This window comes from Falco punctatus (assembly GCF_963210335.1).
Source record: "Falco punctatus genome assembly, chromosome: 3".
Classification (NCBI taxonomy): Eukaryota; Metazoa; Chordata; class Aves; order Falconiformes; family Falconidae; genus Falco; species Falco punctatus.
This window is the reverse complement of record NC_137582.1, coordinates 56,681,477-56,702,982: the sequence shown is the minus strand read 5'-3', so window position 1 is coordinate 56,702,982 and position 21,506 is coordinate 56,681,477. Positions and strand designations below refer to the sequence as shown.

Below are 21,506 nucleotides of genomic sequence, written 5' to 3'. Positions count from 1 at the left end.
CATTCATTGAAATAACCATAGTAATAACAACAACGACAGCAGCCAGGGAAGGGGCTTTGGCACAGACCAGGAAAATATCCCTCTTCCCCGCTCTCTGTCCCCACGACCTCCCGCCCACCCTCGCCCCGGCGTGCTTCATCTTGGAATCCGCAGCCCGGGATGCGGAGGGAGAGGGCAGCAGCCTGAGCGGCGCAGGGAACAGGGCCGGAGCCCGCAGCCCCGTCCCCGCGGGATCGCGCTCCGCGGGGCGCTGCGCGGCCGACGGCTCCCGTCCCGTGTTGACCTGGGCTGCTTGATCCCATCCCGCCGGGGCGAGGGACAACAGCGCCGAGGCGACATGACTGATTAAGCGCTCAGAGGGTCCAGATAAGCCCTGATGAATCTCATTAAGGCAGGGAGACGGGCTGTCCTGTTTGCAAACTTTGTTATTATTATTTCTCTCTTCCCCCCACCCCCCGCCCCGCTCTTCTGTGTCCTCCTTCCCCGCCCTGCCCTGCGGACCCCCCCTCCACTCCTCCTCCGCCTCCTCCCCTCCTCCCCCTTCTCCATCCACACCCAGCGGCTAGAAGGGGACCTGGATGGCCGTGGCTGAAGGCGGCTGGTGCGCGGTGAAGCGGTGCGCTGCGGACGCCGGTGGTTCTTCCTGCCCGTTCCTGACCAGGCAGCCGCGCCCGTCTCCTCCTTCGCCCTCCTCCTCCTCCTCCTCCTCCTCCTCCTCCTCCTCCTCCGGCGGATCCCAGGGCGAGCGCGGCTCCTCCAAGACTCCTCTGTCGGAGCCCGACGGCAGCCACCGGCCGGCCCCACCGCCGACAGCCGCCGCCGAGGGCAGGTCGCTGCTCGCCCCCTACGTGCACTTCGGGGCCCCGCATCCCTCCGGCCTGCCCAGCTGGGAGGACATCCTGCTCTTCGCGGATTTAGACCAAGCCAACAAACTGATCTGGTCCAGCCGCGGCCCCAAGCTGAGCGCCCTCGGCGCCGAGCAGCCCGAGGACATGTACCAGACCCTGGCCATATCGGCCGCCCAGGGCCCCACGCCTTACGACGGGTCTCCGGGCGGCTTCATGCACTCCACGCCTAGCTCGCCCGTCTACGTGCCCACGACCCGCGTGGGCTCCATGCTGCCCACGCTGCCGTACCTGCAGGGAAGCGGGGCGACCCAGCCCAGCCACCCAGGCGGCAGCCACGCCGTCTGGTCCCAGCCGGCCGCGGAGAGCCCCTCGTACAGCACCGGCGGCGGCTCCCACCCCTCGGGCCGCTTCCCCTATTCTCCCAGCCCGCCGGTGGCCAATGGGGCCTCCCGGGAGCCCGGCGCCTACAGCAACAGCCTGGGTGCCAGGGACCAGTACAGCCCGCTGGCCCGGCCGCTCAACGGCTCCTACCCGGGGCCCTACACGTCCTACGTGGGGCCGCAGCTCACCCCCGCCTGGCCCACGGCGCCCTTCGAGAACTCCATGCTGCACTGCCTCCAGGGCCGGGCGGCCCCCATCCCCGTCCGGGCACCCAGCACAGGTAAGGCCGACCGCCGGGAGCGCGGGGGGCTGGCAGGGAGGGGAGGGCCGCCCGTGCCGGGGCTGCCCGCTGCCGGGGGCCCCGGGGGTGCCGGGGGGCGCGGGGTGGCGGCGGTGGGTCGGCCCCGGTGCGGGGTTTGCTGGCCGGGAGGCGCGGCGCCGGTGCCGGTGGCAGGACGGCGGTCCCGGGGCCGCGGCTCTTCCGCAGCGGCAGGGGCCTTCGTCGTGTGCGCTGGGCTGGGGGGACACAGCCCCGAAAAACGGCGGTGGCTGGGGTACGGTGGTTGGGGCTGCAAACCCGCCGTTCCCAAAACGGATCGCCCGGTGTAAGCCTCACTTTTAATTTTCCCAGCTCCGTACGTTCCTGCTTTCCCTAAATCTGGCCACGAAATGTTGACAATTTCACTGCGAATTAACCTTATCTTGTCGCTTAGAGGAAAATCGCAGGAGCTAGCTTAGCCCATGTTGGATTATCTCGACTACAAACTACTTCGCTGCTTCGTAAAAAAAAAAAAGCAGCAAAGCAAAACCTCGGATATCAACGAGAAACCCCGTTTATAAACTACTGTTAAAATACGGCACCTTCTGATGGAGTTTTACTTTCGCTTCCGAGGTGTCCCGTCTCTTTTTAAAATTAATTTATTTTTTAGTTTAGGAAATTCTCGGTGTCATTAAATTAATTGTGGAAGGGGAGGCTGAACTGCTGTGATTTAATCTGAGGTAGAAAGATTAACGATTATCGCAGCCTCTTCAGATTTAGAGTATGGGTATGTGTATATAAATACAGATGTATAGAGAGGTGTGTGTGTATATATAAGTACATTTATATATATATGCATATTTATATGTGTAAATATGTATGTGTACGTATGCACACTCGCACACACACATTTGATCAGCATTTGCTTTAATCATAAACTACCCACCAGGTAGGTATATTTTATACACACTGGGGTTTTTCTCCCGCAGTGCAGTGCTGACAAGATTACATTCGATGGCTTTTCATCTTTCTGTAGGGGTGTCCACAGTGCTCCTCCTGTCTCTCGATGGTACCCGGTGGATTTAGGCATTTTCAGCCTCCCATTTGGTGTTTACTAACATGACAGAGGGAAGAAGACTCAGTTGTAGTGGTGGTAGCAGAAAGGCAGAGCAAACACGAGAAGCCGCGTCTCAGGCCGACACGAAAGCAGAGTTTTTAACTGTATTTCCCAAAGTTACAGTGTAAAATTAGGTGATGGAGGAAAGGAATCCTGGGTTAGTGGTTTGGGGTTTTTTTTAGGGAGAGAGGTGGGGTTGGAGAATCTCACGGAAGGGAGAAGAGGGGCGGGGGAGAAGCGGCAGAGGAGGGAAGGAGCAGGGCGCCGGAGGAGGTTGGGGCAGGAGTGCCAGGCCAGCCCGGGAGGGGCACGGCAGCGGCCCCTTCTCCTGGGGGGCTTTCGCCCGCCCCTGCCCCTCCGGAGCCGCTGCCGCGGGGCCGAGAGCCCGGCCGGCCGGGACGGCGTAGAGGCCCCTTCCCCGCGTTTCCCTGGACGGTGCCGCCGGCCCCCGGTGCTGCGGGAGGGGGCAGGGGTCGGCCTCTCGGTGAGAGGCAGGGTGGGTGGAGGGGGAGCCCCATGGCGTTGTAGCAAAGCAGACCGGAGGTTTCTGGTCCCGCAAGACAAAATGCAGCAGCAAAGCCGAAACCACGCGTGTTCGCCTTTCAAATGATCATGTCAGCGGTCAGGAAAATCGTAGCCGCAGTGTATTTTTACGGCTAAATATTAGACAGTTTGATGCGGCTTTCTTAACGTTACCCGTAGAGTTACTAAAACATTATCTAAAATTAAAACTTCATTTTGCTTTCCTTGGAGATAAATGTATTTCTCACACACTAAGGGGAAAAATATTTTAAAATCCCTGAGAAATATTGTCACGGCAGAATTTCTTTCTGCAGGCACGAAGGTAATGTTATAAAGTAAATAGCTGAGACAAATAACTGTTTAACTTTCAGCGTCCTTGAAGCCTTAAGCATTTTCCTGATTACAGCCTTCAATGGCGCTTTTAGTGCAAAGATTAATAAATCTTAGCGATGTGCTAAGAGCTATGAGCTGACCACGTAAATTGAACTGTGCTCTCTGGACTCTGCCGTGTTCCTGTTCAGCGCCTAATAATTTGCGAACGAAGGGAGGAGAGGCATGGCTTGCGGTGGGTGCGGGCCGAAAGGCCGTTTCTTCCTCAGCCCAGCGCCGCCGTGTCACCGCAGCCCTGTCCCCAAAGCTGCCTGCTGCTGATAAGCTCTTTCACTTCACAGCGCAAAGTTAGTAAGTGAAACGCTAAAGAATAACCCAGTGATGAATTAAGGCAGGTAGCGGAGGGGATGGAGGAAGCAAAAAAACCCCCCAAAAAAATCAGTGACGAGGCTGTGAGCCTGAAACAGCCTTTCCCAGCCTCGACTCGAACGTTGCTGCAGAAATCCAAACACCTCCTTCTATTATTCCTGCACAATGTGGCACGCTATATGTAAGATCCGTATTTATTTTTTCCCCCCGAAATATGGAGAGGTGAGTCAGAACAAGAATATAAGGATTCGCATGAGTGAAGGTGTTTGCTTTTATAGGTGGGTTCTCTGTTTTTTGCCGTGCATTTAGACCTCCCCCCGCCCCCCCCCCCCCCCCCCCCCCGGTGTTCAGTAGCTGTGGGAGCAGGAGGCAGAACACCGCATGTTTTTCCATTTCCTCTGTTTCCTACCAGCTAGCTCGAATCTGACCAAATAGCCAAGGTGAAGTGGTGGCTGTCTTGGCACACCAGAGTCCCGAATGCTGTCTCTGAGTCTGAAGTTTTACTAGTTGCGAGGCATTTAAAAGGGGAGTTGGGGTAAAAACTGCTTGCCCAGCCTCGACCCCCGGGAATATGGGCAAAGCTATCGCTCCTTATATCGCTGCGGCCCGGCTCCCAGGGTGGGCTTCGGAAGCGGGCTATTCTGGAGGGCAGCTACCTCCCCCTGCCCCCCTCCGAAGCCCAGCGCAGCCGCCTCTCCGCCCCTGGGTACGGCGGCGGGGGTCTCACCCCTCCAGCGGACCCCGGGCCGCTCCAGCCACGTTCCGAAAGGCCAAATCCCGATGTGAGTGCGGTGCTGGCGGGGGTCGCCGCTCCGCCTGGCCGGTGCCCCCCAGCCTGTCCCGGGCAGCACCGGCTCCGCTCCGGTTTGTAAAGCAAAGGTTGCTCCGGAGCCGGCAGCGAGGCTGGTACAGTTAAAGAATTTTAAAAGGAAAGGAAAAAAACCCAAAACCAAAAAACCAACCAAACAAAAAAAAAGATTTTGTAAAAAGTCACCGCATGGCCGCGATCGTGGCCGGGAATTGCTTTCCCGGGGGCTGAACAGCGCCGGTTGCCGGCTCGCCCGGGGCCGGTCTCCCGGCGCGGCGGGGCCGGGGCAGAGCTCCGCGGGGCTCCGCGCCCACCGGCGGCCGTGCCCACCGCCTCTCCCCTCTGCTCCTGCCCCCAGAGCTGCTGGAGGACCTGTCCGAGAGCCGGGAGTGCGTCAACTGCGGCTCCATCCAAACCCCGCTCTGGAGGAGGGACGGCACCGGCAACTACTTGTGCAACGCCTGCGGGCTCTACACCAAAATGAACGGCCTCAGCCGGCCCCTCATCAAACCCCAGAAGAGAGTGGTAAGTGGGGATGGAGGGGAGGAGGGGGGCGAGAGGAGCTGCGCCCCGAGGGACCCCCACTCAGCCCTAGCCAGCGGGAAAACGTGGACAGGGATGGGGGAGCACAAGCAAAGCAAATCAGCCCGGTGATGCCCCCAGCTGCAAAACAGAACTGGGGCTCCTGACTGGCTTTGCCAGCCAAAGCGGTCGCGATGAGGGGTGACGGGGCTGGCAGCCCTCTGGGTGCTGCTCCGGGCCCTCCTCCGGGCCCTACGCTGGCAAAATTGCCCTCGGCCCCTGGTGAGCAGCACATCGGGCACAGGCCAGCTTGGCTTTTTGAGTTGATGAATCTTGTTGGTGAGGGGGCATCGGCGGCTTGAACGTAATTTTTGCGGCTGATGTTGGACGTTTCCAACAGAAAAAAAAAAATCAAGGTTGGAAAGTGTTTGTTCAGAGGGCTAGGAATTTCTCCAGACCTGCTTTGTTTGCTGAGAGCTCGATCCTTGGGAATGTAAGCAAGTTTTGTATATAATTCAAAGAAAACCAATTGTTTAAACAATGATAATAGCCTTTGTTTTGTTTTACTCCTAAGAAATGAGCAGCAATTTTTCTAAAAATATACTCCTAAAACTAGGGGGGGAAATAAATAATACAAACCAGAACCCCTGTTTATAACTCAGGCTGGCACTGAATAGGCAGGGAGAAAATTTAACAAGTGGGAACTGCACATTATGTTTAGCAAATCTGGGTGGAGGTCAGCAGGGAGAAAGAATACACTCTTCAGTAATGGCTGTTACCGCGTGAGCCACAATAAATCATGCCGGTATAATCCAAGCTGATGTTTGGACCCTTGTGTATGGAGACAGTGTATCAAACCCATCAGCCTTTCAAGCCCCTTTCAGTCACGCCAGCTGCTTCCCTCCGTGCCTGTTTTCCTAGCGTTAAAACACATCCCGTTTTTTATTTCACAACTGTTCTAATTTAATGCCCTTACGGGAGCGGGGGAAAACGAAAACCAAATGCATGATGATCAGAGAATGCAGTAAGGGCTCAAGAACCAACCACACCTCTGCTTAAAGACCTTTCTGTAAGCCAAAGAGTTAATTTAACTTTAAGACAGAGGTTAGTTACTGCTGGGTGCCCGTTTTTTTCTAGCTGGTTGTCCACTAAATTTCATGGCACAAGGTGTTACCTCATTACTGGGGACAAACGCAGCGGACAGGCCAGATCTGCCGCTTGTCTGGTGTCGGAGCTCGACTGGCCACGGCACCCTGGCCCAATGCAGATTTTGATTAGCTGATACCTGGCTCTGGCATTTCTGTCCTTTTTTTTTTTTTTTTTTTTTTTTGCTTTGATGGAGGGGTAGGGGTGAGGAGACTAAAACAGAGTCAAACCGCAGCCCGATTTCAGCCTGACACCTCGGCAAAATAACTCTGAAATAGCTCTGTGTAACAATCCCTTCTGACTATCCTAGCCATAACTATAAATCAACCAGGACTGTGTGTTCATACAGTTGGAAATATATAGGTGAGAAGGGAAAATGTTTTCAAAATGCTAAACATGTTTAGATTGCCCCGAAGTTTCTGATAAAATTCCTGCAGCAGAAAAGTTGTTTTGGCTTCAAAACATGCCAGCTTCCCCACTGTTTGTTTAGATACGGCAATGACCAAAAGCTATTGAAATAAAATAAATGAAGATTTATACCAGACTGCATACAAAAGAAAGAAAGATTAACAGAGTGAAATGTCTGACAGCATTTCACTTGCAAAGACAGAAAACAAAGCGTATGTGTTAGGACCAGCTTTTTTCTACCCTATGCATGTAAAACTCATATTGAATCGAGGGGCACAATTTGGACACTCTGTGTGTATTTATTGAATGATGAGGTAAAAATTTCTGTTTTCATGAGACCTGGCTTTTTAAGATTATATAGTATATGCATGTATTTCAGCCTGTATTACACTTGGCTGTTTTTTGGGGTTGTTTTGTTTGGGTTTTTTTTCCTGAGCAATTAAAAATGGATTACTGATTCAAAGTTACAAAATTCGTATTTGATCTAGAATTCTTTCTGAGCTGTAGTGTAAGATGACAGCTTACTGCTAAAGAAACTTAAACTGATAAAATTCAAGAAAACTTGGTTATTACTCTAGAATATTCTTCATTCTTAAAACTTTTATTGGTTTTCCAAGTGGCAGGCAGCTCTGCAGTATCAAAGGTGACTGAGTTATGTCTAACAACCCAGCAGTAAATGATTCAGGAGGAAGGGCATTGTACCCTTAAGTTAGTAATTTTGGTTATGGGTGCTTTATAGTCAGAATAAGATTAATGCAATCCTTTAAAACTGACTTCTCCATGTAAACTTGTTCAGCTGCCAGAGACAGAGCTAGGCACAGATTTTTTTGTATTTTTTTTGACAATGTGATACTTTGAAAAAGACTAGATTTATGATGTAGCTGGAATTCTTTGCTTGTGATGAACGTAAAAGAGATCACTCGTTACAGGGACTTTTATAACCCATTCACCTTCATTTCACATGTTTATGAGGACTGCCTTCACTGATGATATACAGCCTGCAGCCATAAAGCTCTGGGTTATACGGTTATTTCTGATACAAGGTTGCTTCATCTTGGCTCCAAACTCCACGGAAGAGTGTCATAAATGGCTTGTTTGCAGTGGGGACCTTGTTGTCACCCACAAGCTTTTCTGCTGGCTGAGGGGAAACTCTGCTCTGTAAAACACTCTCCCGAGGCATGTTGTTTTTTGCACAAGGGTAAAAGGGGCGATGATAAAAAGATCTTTTTACAAAGACGCTGCCGTTTGTATGTGTTACCCCTGGGACTCCCACAAAAGTTTTCCTTAGCTGTGGTGCTACTGAAGGCAGGTGATTAAAGCGGCTGGTTTTGCCAATGAGTTGGAAGTATTGGTGGCAGGTTCAGAGCTGCCTCCTTGCTCACCACACAGGAGAGAGTGTGCTGAACTGGCTGGAGAGGTGGCACAGCAGTGATGTGCCTTCTCTTCAGCTGGATGGAGCTGTAGTGGAGATGTTTCCTAGCTGTCCTGCTGGAGGAATAGCCAGAGCCTGGAGGTCTGAACAGAGGTCTCTGTGTCAGCAGTTCCCAAACGTGAGTTCTGCCTCAGCCATGCCTGCCCAGAATTGTAGACTCACAGTACCTCTTCATGTCAGCTTTCCAGTCTCTGAAATGAGGATAATCTTGATTTAACTCTGCGACATCGCTGACAGATGCTATAAAAAAAGCTCCTACCATCCCCGCTGCGTGTTAAAGTACTTCTTATAAACTGTAAAGACATAAATCATTCGCTCCTGCCTACCTTTTACATCTGTGTTTGCCTATGCTTGCCTTCAGCCTTCGTCCCGGCGGCTGGGCTTGTCCTGTGCCAACTGCCACACCACGACCACCACCCTGTGGCGCAGGAACGCGGAGGGTGAGCCCGTCTGCAATGCCTGTGGCCTCTACATGAAGCTCCATGGGGTAAGCGGGCGCTTCGCCGAGGGAGATTCCCCGTTAGCTCTGATGCTTCTTGGGGGAAGGGGTGGTCCTCCTGCTGGTGGGTGCCCGGTGATTTCAGGGGGTGTCATTGGGCTTCCTCAGGTCGGGGCAATGTTTCTGTGGATGCTAATGGTCTTGGCTCACAGTTTGAACCGTGGAGTTAACAAATGGTGAGCAAAATGGATAAAACGACTGAAAAATGTGTGACATTAGAAAACGGTTATGCCATTTTAGCAAGTTATGCTTTTGACAAGCTATGTGTTTGCTGTTGTAGCTCTCCTGACAGATTGTACAAAGAAACCGCCTCTGGATGAGTGGCAGAGGTCTTTTTTCAACCAGGATTCAAACCAGCTCTTCGGTGGGGAAAATAATCCCTAGAGCTTTAATAAGACAGGTTTTTTACAGACAGACATAGCCATGCCAGCAAAACTTTAAATGTAATTTAAGCCATAGCTATGCCAGCAAAACTTTAAATGTAATTTCAGACACTAGTAGGCAATAATAAAGGTAGAAAGTAGTTCTATCCTGAATGTGATGGAATAGGTTTTGGGTGAGACTTGGAGCCTGTTATGCCTCTGTGGATTAAGTTACAGTCAAGCACAAGTGTTTGAAGAGTGAGGGCATTAGGAGTGATTGGGACTTGGTCTGGCCCTCAAGAAAAATGTAAATGGTATCACAGGTTTAAAAGTTATAATGATAGAAAGCATATGCCTGAATTGTCTTTCCCCAAACTTGTGCTATCATTAAGTTAACATATATTTTAAGCCAATGTTTTCTGTATAATTATCATGATGACACAGAACACAAAAGTGATTTTTGAGCACATTTTTCCTATAAATATAAATTTGGATACTAAAAAGCTGTATCACAGGCAGAGCTGCTTACATCTATTATGGCCTAAAGCTTCTGTCCTAAGACACTTAACTGTTGATGATATGGTTTGTGTAGCTGGTTCACAGGTAGAGAAGTATTTTTTTCCCTCATATGCATTCTTGCTTTCCATAATCAGCCCCTGGAGGTAATTCCTGACTGACTGGAATAAGGAATCAGAGATCATATAGAACCTGTCCAATTTAATTTCATATGACCTATGGCCAAATGATGCTGGTTTTCCCTAAAAGTGTGCTGTTTTTCTGTGGACTGACTGAGGTGTTGGAAAAACTTCAATTCACATCAAGAAAAACATTTCCCTGCTTTCTTTATTCAGCTAAAGCTCTCCATAAAACAACCCATTGCTTTGCCCAGATGAAATGCAATGTTTTTTTGGAATCAGTACTGTGACACGGAAAATTGACTCACTGTCCAGGCATTTTCAATATGACTATTTGATCTTATAGCATTGATATTAGACTACTTGTACAACTCTGTGATTGGTGTGGAAATGTAATTTTTTCAGGTTCCCCGACCTCTTGCTATGAAAAAAGAAGGAATTCAGACCAGGAAGCGAAAACCTAAGAACATAAATAAGTCAAAGGCATGCTCTGGTAAATATAAAAAGATAAGACAGTTGAGCTGCAAGAGTTTTTTTCCCTGGATGGAAAATATTTGTTTTTAATACCAATTCCTCATCTTTCAGGTAACAGTACTACTGCGGTTCCTATGACTCCAACATCCACATCTTCTACTAACTCAGATGACTGTAGCAAAACCGCTTCTCCCAGCACACAGACTGCAGCCTCCGGGGTAAGCCGTAAGCCTGTATCTGTATCTGTAAGAAGGCCGATCACTGTGCAATGTTATCACAGCTTTTATCTTATCTAGCACAACAATAATCTAAACAAACTTTCCGGTTTTGTTAGCTGATACTGGAACAAGATTTTTGGAGGATATTACATATAGCTGTAAACAGAACAGCAAGCTGAAGTGCTTTACAAACCTCTTAATTAAGATCTATATAATTTTTATGATTACATTAACTACAGCTTAACCTCAGATGTTTTGTTTTGAAACGTTCAGGTTTTTTCCATTTCAGAGGTTTTCTTTTGGAGCAGAGACAATAAATCATGCCCAATTGAACCTTTCAAGAAACAATTGTGCATGTACCCCTTTTTTTCTGAAGTAATCTGATAAGAAGTTATAATTCAAGTCACACATATTTTCCAAAAGCTGCTTTATATGCTTTATATCTCTATCTCTATCTCTACATCTGTATCTATATCTATATATCTATGCATTTTTACACATTATCCCAAATGACTGGTAAACCCCAGCAAAATGTTATCTGCTGTATGAAGGGAAACGTGAAGGCTTTTTTTTAAACTAAAATGTGCACTTAAACCCCAAGCCAGACCCAGCTGAACCCAGGCTGAGGTGCCCTGCTGATGGCAGACTGTAGGGGATCAACCCTCTCAGAGGGCTCCGCAGGGACAGATCTCAGCATCTGGCAGCACCAAGCTCCAAAGGAGCGCCAGAGGAGCACTGATCATCCCCTGCTTCAGTTCTGATCCTTATTTTGCATTATGTATTCAAACTACCTCAAACTTCCTTTCTTCACTCAGTTAACATGTATGAAAACAAATACTACCGCTAAAGTTGTGAAGCTTAATGTAGATTAATTTCTAACCCCTTGGCTATGCATACCCATATCCACACTCACTCCTTGGGCCTTCTGTATCCTTTAATCTGCCACATCATTTCTTTGAAAAGCTTTCCTAAAGTGGCTTTCTCTACTCCTTTATTAATAAAAAGAAGACATTGTTTATAATAACTATTTTTCAATATGTCTCAGCCTTCCCACATCCAAATTCCTTTCAATAGTTTAATTCCTGACGTACAAAGTTTCATTGTACGAGGGGAGGAAAAAAACCATTTTTAGCAAATGGGATTGTTCGTGGACTGACAGGGCCACCCAGTTTCAGAGGCACTGGGTTTTGGGTTCGGATGCTGCCAGACAGGGATATTGCTAAAGGGGCTTGTCTTTGCCATGAGAAAACCCTGCCAGTCCAATAAAATATCACATCAAAAAAAGAGAAACTAACCCAAAAGTGAAGTGTTACTGGGTTTCAGGCTCCCCCAGTGAACCACTATGCACTGTCTTAGGTTGTCCCCTAATAAAATGCAGCCAAATTTTCCTTACATTTTCCTTATATTGCCTTAAGCGGGACTACTGATCCTGAGGAATGTTGTGAGATTTATATAATGGACAGAATTTGAAGCGCAATCCCAGCTGGGGCCGAGGCTGCAGTGGAGGCTGTCGGCAGCACAGCCATGTGCTGCTTGGGGAAGGAGAGACCGTATGAACGAGATCCCATGTCCTCTGTGCTGTTGCCTTCTTGTCTGGCTAAAGCCTGCCTTGCTTTCTGTAGCCCTTCTCCCTAGGAGAGCTTGTCAAACCTCTTATTAATAATCTTTATGTTATAATTTGAATAGTACCATTCATAATTTAATTTTGCCAGGTGGAGTTGTGTGGATACCAGAGGGGAGCAGGGTGGGGGCATGGTCTGTGAGCCAGAAGGCTAGTTGAGAGCAATTAGCAACTAAGAGCAACTCCCAGGGGCCCTGAGGCTGCTCTTAATTACATGGTGGCATCCCCCAGTGCCAGGACTTCAGTTGTCTCTGATTTTTCCATAGCAGATCAGGCTCGGAAAGGACCCTTGCACAAGGGCCAGGGAAATCTGTCCCCTTGTATCCAGCAGGCAGCACAGTAACATCTGCAGAGCGTTTTCCCCACCACGATTTGATCGGATGTGCCCTGCAATATGCAAAGCACTTGCATATTTCCTCTTGTGAAAAATTTCAGGGAAAGGAAGTGATGGAGAGGGGCTGTGAAACATGCTGAAGTGGGGAGGCCACAGCAGCCACCAGACATAGGGGCATCACCCTAACTCCCCTCCAACCCTACATGAAGGGCCAGTGATCTCCCATCCCTGCACCCCAGCCCCGTATGTATGTAAATGAGGATGGGGTTTGCAGGGGAGCGGCTGTCAGGACACGTAGTGGGTAGAGCCATATCCTTCCCTTGGGCTCCTGGCTTTGTCCAAGCACCAGCAATTCAATGGGATGAGGAGCAGGGAGCCTAGAGGTTGAAAGTAGAAAGCGGTGGCTCCCCTTGCCCCAGACATCATCTGGGAGCCTGACCACTAGTTGCAAAGGGAGTGAAATAATTTCTTATGGGCCTAAATCCTGTGGGAGGGGCTGAGCACTCACAAGGCCCATTGAAGCTGTGGGCAATGAAGGGATGCCAGCATTTTAAAGTGGGGCAGCCTGTAATCTGATCACATGCTGAAGCAAAGATACTCTTCTAAACTTATGTTTTCCTCGATTGTTTTTTCGTTTTTCCATTTGAGTTGAGCCATTGATAGCCCATACATAGATCTGTATTTATTCTTAGAACAGGCAGTGGTACAAGGTGAATAAACTTCTCCAGGCCATGTCAGGAGGGAAAAAACCCTCAGATGGATGAACGCAGGCTCTAATCTTTGGTTGCTCTAGGGAGAACAACATCGACTATTGCCAGCAGTCCTGGTGACGTGGCTGAAACGTGGGCACCTGCTGGAAGGGTGAACCTGGCTCATTCCCTGTGCATTGCACAGCTGGCATGGCAACTTGTTTTTGTTTTGCTCTGTTTTTACTTCTCCAGTCTTTATTCTGTGAAGCGGGGAAAAATGCCAAATTGACATTAGGCAGAGAAATCTGATGACGTTTTAGAAACTGTTGTGTGAAATTCACAGCAATGTTGTTGCTAAATGAAACAGAGAAAACGAATTCCTCTACTGGTACAAAAGCAATTTATTATGCATTTTATGGGAGGCTGCCAAAAGACTTCCCAGTTATGTAGAAATCTAATGGAAATGAAATTCAGCAGAATTCGTTTGTGTCAGTAATACTCAATTTTTGCCCTACCTTTCTTTATCTCTTTTAAAGTAAAGAGGGGAGAGCAGAAAAAGAGAAGGGCAGCAATTACTCTTGGAAATGTCTTTGAGACTATCTGTTTCGAGACAGAAATCTTATATGATGCCAATTTTGAAACAGATTAGCAAGAACCCTAAATGTTGATTTTACATTCTAGCTGAGGTTTAAACATTTAAAAGCTATGATTAATGAATTGCTGTGGGTGCAAAATTGATTTCAAACATCTAAAAATTTAGAAGTGTTTGGATCAGAGATATTTTGTTGTCCCATTGTAAAGGGGCTATTTGCCAAATTCACATCTGGATCTGGGATTTAGGCCTATTTCTGTTTTCCTAAGCACTGTAAGTACTGGGAGTCCTGTGTTACTAATGTGGAAAAGGTCCAGCTCCATGATATATGAAGTTGCCTTATGTCCCCATAAAAAGAAGATTTGGAGGTTTCAGGCAGCCTGCATCTGCATTTATACCTGCTCTCCCTTTGATGCTGCTGAAACTGTACAGAGAAAAGCTATGCAGAATAAGCTGCTAAAAGAAGGGCACGATCTGTAGCGCACACCCATCCATTTCCAAGCAGGGGCTCCAAGTAGTGTGATTACCAGAAGGACTTTATTTCCTTATTAGGTTAAAAGGCAGTATGAAAACTGCTGTAAAATCTGCTTTTTATGGCAGGACATGGAGGCTCCTTGCGCCTGGGCTGATGTCAGTAAAGGCTCAGCAGCACCAGGGGAGCTCCTCTTTCAGAAGAGTCTACTGTGCCCTTTGCTTCCCGTCTGGAGCTTCCCCAGAAAGACTGGAATCACACACCCTAGAGTAACTTAGGACAGTGGCCTTGCAGGTAAAATTAGCGCTTCTTCCCTTGGAGGTTTACCTGGAGAAGCAGTTCAGGACTGGCTCTTCAGTGCTGTAGGGTGGCGAGTGAGAGAGCTGACTGAAATGGCCTCAGCAGGTGGTGAGCTAGCAGGAAAATGCAGTTCTAACCATCCCCAAAATGCCTCACAACCTGGGCTGAATAATCTGAACAGCTTCTCCTGCATTTGCTTTCCTTTGTTTTCAAAAGAGGGTTCATGAGATGGTTAGAGGTCCTTTGCACCTTTTTAGGCAGCGGATTGGTAGGATATTCATGTAGGTTGTGGGGGAATCGGCCTCCATACAGTGTCTCCCAGAGTCTGGACAAAGCAGACACTTGACCTTTTTAAAAAAATCTCCTAAACACCTGGTTGCTGAAATATTGAATGGCCAAGGGTCCTTCAGACTATCTGATGATAAGATGTCAGTGGGTATAGAATAATTTTGTAGCCATCAGGACAGAGTTCTGATGAGAAAGGCTCACCAGCATTGTTGGTAGGACTTTCACCTGGAAAACGGGAACACGGTGCTTCAGTCCTGGTATGAATAAATATTTATCTAAACCAGGTGGAATAAGATCAACAGGAGGCATGAGGAACATGGCAACCTAAAATACCAAATAGTCTGGTAGTCAGAGCATTATGCTGGGAGACCTGATACTCCATTTTAAATCTTCTCTTGGTCTCCTATCTCTTCTGCATTAGATCTCGCTCCTGGACAAAATAAGATGCTGCTTTCTTTTCCCCGCTCAGTTTCATACATTCAGTCATTCATTTTCTTTGCTCTGTGTACATGTATTCAAAAGAGAGCATTTCATTTTGTATCAGAGTGAAGCAATCTAGCTTTTTTGTTTCAATGGGGAAAACCAAGGAAAAAGAGTGTCTTTCGTTCTACCTAAAACTTCTATATCCATATGGACACTTATATTTTGTTTGGTTTTGTTTTATTGCCAAAGCAATAAAGCTAGTTATTCATACAGCCCTCGACAGCGGTGGGGTCATCTGCTTTCCCAAGCCACACTGGAAATTGCCTCCCTTAGGAAATTAGTGAAGTATTAATCACGGGTTTATGTTGCTGTAACACAAACGAGAGATTCAAAGACATGTAAACTTACATGTCGGCAATATAAAGAAAAAGATCAATTGGACTAGCAAGAAATGACAACTTTGTGTACTAAGAGGGTCACTAAATCAGAAAAAAACCGCTGTGGTTTCGCAGTGCTGAGATTTGCTCTGCAGAAAGCAGGGAGTGACAGTATTGGGAGAAAGTGCTCTTGATGGGGATGGCAATTATTGCAGGGGGGCTCAGGCTGGAAAATTAAGGACTCCACCACAGTTTGCCACAACACGTTACATGCAAAAGAAGTTTTTGCAAGTGTGTTTCAGCTGCCTATGGTTATTATTTAAGCACAGCGAAACTAAACTAGACTAACTGAGGAGGAAGAGAGTGTCAGCTGAGACTCGGATTTCTACAGACTTAGTGTAATGTCCAAAATTCATGGAGCATTTGGAACCTGTGAAGTGGGTAGAGCAAAGGTCTATCTGATAGAGCAAAGGTCTAGATCAAGGCTCTTTGCCACCCCCACCTGTTAGCACAACACCTTACCCAGAGCTTTGGCCTCTTGGCTGTGGAGATGTGGGGGAAGGCTGGGGGTTGGTGGTCTGAGAGAAGTTCCCTCCCCTCTCCCAGCAATCTGTGGTGGGAAGATGGTGCAGGAACTAGTGGGTAGAAGAAAGCAGGAGTCCTTCAGCCAGAAATGCTGGTGGTGTTTCCCAAGTGCTGGCTAGGACAGGTTGAGCAGGCTGGTTTTGATCTGCACCAGCTTTAATGGGGGTGAATTTGGCTCCGGAGTGCTGACAGCATGTTTGGGTATGACATAGGTGCCTAAGTCCCCCTGTGGCTCTGGCTGAGGTCTCCCTGTGAGCATAGTGGACAGGTCCTCTACAGAAAGGCCATCTCAGATCCAGGCAACCTACCTGGGGGGTGCCCCATGACCAGCTCCTGCTGGTTTAGGTAAAAAGAACCTTTGCAGATACAAACACAACTTTCTGTTTGTTTGGGAGGCAAGCTCTTGCCAACGGGCTTCATTCTTTTTTTTCCTCAGGAAGCTGACCTTCAGTTGATTATCTATCCTATTATCAGATTTCAGCAATAACAATAAATCCATTACCTTTTTATTGATAGAGCCAGCAGTTGTCAATTAGAGGAGCTTGTTGACTTCAGCAGCATTGCTCAGCTTATTTATTCCAGCTGAACAATGTTTTCTAATAACTAACTGTAACCTCTGTCGTCTTTCATCCCTTAAGCTGGGGAAGTAAGAGCACACGTAGGCAGGCTTGGGAGCAAAGCCGTGATTCAGCTGTGTCCTTTTCATGAGCTAAAGTTTGTTTTCCGTGCCTCACTTTGGGAGCTGCCCGAGCTGCCTGGATTTGTCCTGACATTACCGGGGTGGGGTTTCCAGCCCCAGCAGTCCTGCCCAGGTCCTGGCTCAATGGAGGCAGGATCCGGCCTTGGTTGGGCAGGGATGGGCAGTCTTCAAACAGGACGTGCCTCTGTGTCCTCCCTTCTGGGGTGCCTGAGGGAGGGGTAGCTGATAACCCCACATGGAAACGGCAGGTCCCTGCACCCCACCTTTGTAGGGCTGAATCAGGAAAAGGGTGAATTACACTTTCCAAGCCCTGAAAAAACAGGTAGTGATAAGATATTTGCCTACCGGAACAACAGCGGCAAATATGGGCAAAAGGGAACCTTTCAAAGCAGCTCCCAGTGTTTTTAGCTCAGGCTGAGCAAACGCTGCTCAACTCTAATTTAAATCCTTCTTCACCCATGGGGACACTTGGACTGTTAAAAAAGACGTCTTTTGTGCTAACAGCAGTTTATTTGATGTATTAGAAATAATAATAAAAAGCCTTTTTGAAAAACTGGGCTGATGCAAGACCAAAACCAGACCCAAAGGTTAGTGTGAGACCCACCTCATCAAATTATCTGTTCGTAGTCACAGGGAAAAAGAGTATGGGGATTTGCTGTCACTGATTGGCAATTGTGTATTAAGGGAGTGATAAAACAGCTTTTTTAGGATTAGAGCTATTTTGGTGCTTTTCTGGGGGCAAGCAGTTGTTCCTTCCGTCTCTGCATTTCTGGGTAATGACTGGCAGAGTGGGATCCTGCTGGATGACTGGGTGGAACAATAGCAGTGATCAACCATTTTAACAGAAGTGAAAGAAAATATAGGAGTTCGGGTTATTTCAGACAAAAGTGACTGCTGGCAATGAGTATCTTTTTCAGAAGGTGAGGTTTGCCCTGGGTTAAGCATGGCAACAAGAACCTTGCACAGCACTGTTTGGAAATTACCTTTGAATAAATGACGTCTTGCTTTTCCTATGTCAGGGCTGCTAGCTTGGCGTGGCTCCAGGAGAGCCAAGAGCTCTACTCTTGTAAAATGATTAAATATGTATACTTTTCACTTAAACGGCAGGCAGGAAGCTTCTGCAATCACAGTTTAGGATAGTCTTTTTTTTTTCTTCTTCTTTCTTTTTAAGAAATCTCATCCGAAGACTATCCATTAACAAGTAAATTAAGGTTTTAGAGCTGACATATCCAAGAGTTAATTTTGCATGAAGTCAGCTCTTAAACATTTCCTTTATCAAGTGAAAATGTTGCCCCTTCTCTGTCTGGCACTGTGAATTTTTCCTCTTTAGCAGATCTGCTCAGCCTCATGGAAAAAATGATCGTTCCTTTGTCTTTGTAACTCTCCATTTCACTGTTAAAAGAAATGGACTGGTTGCAGTGCAGTTCAGAAGTTCATCTTCGTGCCTACCGGGGCTCCCCTGCGCATTGTCTTGTGCATGTAGGTGGTGGAACAAAAAGACTCTTGATTCAAAGGCATGGTGTTTCTCCACTTGAGGTGAAAAGAACACCTCCTTTAGTGGCCAGTCTCACAGGGATAAGGTAGTTGTGGCTAGCGTTTTGAAGGGTGAGGAATGATTTTAGGCATTTCATGGTCTGAGGTACCAAAGAAGGCTGATATCCAGGAGGTGCTCCACATCTGCTGCTGGAGAACGAGGAGGTTATCAGGCTTCTTCCACTGGGGAAGCGAGGCTGTCAGTGCCACCACTTCCAGATTACCTTTTTGGTGTTGGCATTTGTGACCCCTTCAGTAGGGGGCAGTGGGACACATGCACATTACCTTCTTCATCGTGGTCCCTTTTCCAGGCTTTTCTGCACATCATGTACTTTCTTTTCCACCTTGCTGTGAAGATAGCCATGTACTGGTATGCAAACACAGGTATCACTCCCATCAGCGGGGCTGAATGAGTGGGCTGACCCTGAGGGAATTTTTTCAGTTTCAGGATTTTGAGGCACAGGGGCAAGCAGAGGGGAAGCCCTGGTTTTCCACAGAAATCCTGGGATAGTGGCTGTGGCCTGAGCCCACCGTACTACTACTCACACCCCAGTGCGTGCGAAGCTCACCTGCTCAAGGAAATTTCTCTTTGCTCTTTCCCCCACTCCAGGCAAGCTCGTCGGTGATGTCTGGCCCAGGAGAGAGCACCAGTCCTGAAAGCAGCAACCTTAAGTATTCAGGTCAAGATGGGCTGTACACAGGAGTCAGCCTGACCTCCACAGCTGAAGTGACGGCATCTGTGAGACAGGATCCCTGGTGTGCCCTGGCTCTGGCGTGACCTGGCGTGAGAGAAGCTGGATCCCAGCGCTGTGCAGCAGCCCCCAGACGCCCGTGCACGGTTTCTTCTGCAGAGCAGTCATGGTGGCAGTGAAAGTACTGGCAAAGACCATTCCTCTGAAATTGTTTTTGTGCCTTGGCAGCAGAGGTGTTTTTCAGCCTCCAAAAGAGGCTCTGCTGAAGCATCCAGTTCCTCATCTATGCAAGAAAAATACATGGAAAGAACATGCCCACCAGGGGATAGCTAATGCAGCCTTATACTCTCTCTCTCTCTCTCTCAAAAAAAAAAAAAGAAAAAAAAAAAGAAGAAAAGAAGAAAAGAAAAAAGAAAAAAAAAGAAGAGATAAATCCAGACTTATTCATAAATTTCAGAAATACATCCTTGACTTACCCAGCAGTGCTGCCTGTCTGATTGTATAGTTGTTTTCACTCTTTCATCGCCTTCTCCCTCAAGAATTTGGCAGGAGTTGTCAGTGTCGGGGAGGGAGCAGCAAAGGCTTTAATTACCAGAGATAGCAAGATGCTTTTTAAAGAGTGTCAGAAGTGTGTACTGCTCAAGTCAGCGCAGATGTTTTGCACCGAACATTTGATGTCTTTGCCCTGTCGGTTCTCTCCTCCTGCACCCTCCATCTTCAGCGTGCCTTGCTCTTCAGAGCCCAGCTACGCCCCTGGAAGAAATCACAATGTTTGGTACAAGTCTCACAAGGTCCAGCTGTTTAAGGAGATTTTGGGTTTTTTTTTTTTGTTGTTGTTGGTTTTTTTTTTTTTTGTTTAAAATATTTACTCACTTTGCAAGACTGAGATATAACTTTTAAAGTACACTGTGACTGGTGTTTATGAAAGTTCGTATTTTCCGGCTGAACTGTATAGAGTCAGTCAAAATTTGTAAACAGGGTAGCAATCCGATATTTTTCTTCCATATATACAATAATTTTTTTTAAGAAGTGCAATTTGCGTTGCAGCAATCAGTGTTAAATCATTTGCATAAGATTTAACAACAGTTTTTATACGAATGAATGAATGTAAACATTTTAACTTAATGGTACGTAAATAATTTAAAAGAAAAACTTAACTAGGCATCCTTAGGCTTTCTAGCTCAACAAAAACCCATCCACTTTCTGTATTTCCAGTTGTTAAAGCAAGAGTTTCAAAGAACAAGCCTTTTCTCAGGAAAATTGCCCTAGCCATTTGCTCGGAAGTGTAAAAAAATGCAAGTGCATCCCCAGGTTTTTTGGGTTTTTTTTGCCATTGAATAAGTATGTGCTGGAAAGAGACAAATCACAATGAAACTTTACTACCTAACTGATACATATGTAAATACTCCAGAAGATATTTAGGCATCTTGAAAAAGTAGGGTGCAATCTGTATAGTGTGACTGATGCATAGTTAGGTTGGTTTCCATTGGTTTTTAAGTGGGATGTCATTTGGAAAGTTGTTTCATCAGAGCTTTACAAATAAAAGGGTATCATTTTGGGATTTCCCCCCCGCCCCGTACACTGTGCCTTCTCCTTTGTCTCCAACGCAATTGTTAAGCTACATTAAAATCTTTGGAAATTTACTTGATAGGGGAACGTGTCTGATGGCTGCAAGGAAGTGCCTGCTCTGTCTAGCTAAGTCTGCAGTGCCTGTGGCTTTCCTACAGCTCCCCTCACTACACCTTCGGATGATACATAAAACTAGGGCCTCCGTCTACCAACATAAGCCCCTCATGGGCACACGGGAGGTTTTTCTGGTGAAGGTCTGGGGAACTGATCCCACGCCTTGTGAGGACTGTCATGGTTTTGCTTGGCCTTCACACCATAGCTAAAGGGACTCACCCAGGTCCCCTGTGTGTGCAGGTATCCACCTGTCACCCGCTGCAGTTGTAACTGCTGAAGGCTAACTGGGTGGCAGAGTCTGATGGCATCCTCTGGTGGCTAAAGATGAAGGGCAGCAAAAACCGAAGGCACTGCTACTGAAAAGACAAGATGGTGATTTTTAGCTACTGAGGGGAGTGGAAAACCTTGCCCTGGCTTTGAGGACTGGTCTTCTGCATTGTTCAGCTGATTGCAGCAAGACATACCACCAGGTGTGATTTCGAGCTACGCTGGCAGTACTGTCAGACTGGGAAGCTGAGATGCCCAATCTCCGTACTGGAGTGTCTGTGGTGCATCTCTTTGCCTCTCTAAGCCAGACCTTCATTTGGTGTGAACTGGGACAGCTCCTTGGCCTCCAGTGAAGCTGTGCTGATTTGCACCAGCTGAGACCCTCCTCCTTGGTTTTCCAACCCTGGCAGTCAAGGCCAGCTCCTTACCCTGGGGGTGTTGTGAGGATGGTGGGATGAATACTGCAGCACAGCCCTCGGAGGGGAACGGCTTCTAGCAAAAAGAGGTGAAGCTAAGCCTCACCTGGGGTTTAGGCTGCTCTGGCCAGCCAGGAGTGGGGACCCCCTTCCTGGTGGGGCCATCATGCCAGGCTTGGTGCTGGGCCATCTCATGTCCCTACT

The 21,506-nt window shown here is 47.8% G+C and overlaps 1 protein-coding gene across 1 annotated transcript in view; it reads left to right on the top strand.

The window, feature by feature from the left end:
• GATA6 (GATA binding protein 6) overlaps positions 1 to 20,579 on the top strand; it is a 45,640-nt gene extending 25,061 nt beyond the window's left edge. Inside the window, exons 2-7 of the mRNA XM_080380600.1 lie at positions 560 to 1,509; positions 4,993 to 5,159; positions 8,504 to 8,629; positions 10,044 to 10,131; positions 10,224 to 10,330; positions 18,855 to 20,579. Of these exons, the coding sequence (XP_080236726.1) occupies positions 579 to 1,509; positions 4,993 to 5,159; positions 8,504 to 8,629; positions 10,044 to 10,131; positions 10,224 to 10,330; positions 18,855 to 19,022 (1,587 nt within the window). The 5' untranslated portion in view covers positions 560 to 578 and the 3' untranslated portion in view covers positions 19,023 to 20,579. The remainder of the gene's footprint in view (positions 1 to 559; positions 1,510 to 4,992; positions 5,160 to 8,503; positions 8,630 to 10,043; positions 10,132 to 10,223; positions 10,331 to 18,854) is intronic.
• Positions 20,580 to 21,506: the final 927 nt, after the last annotated feature.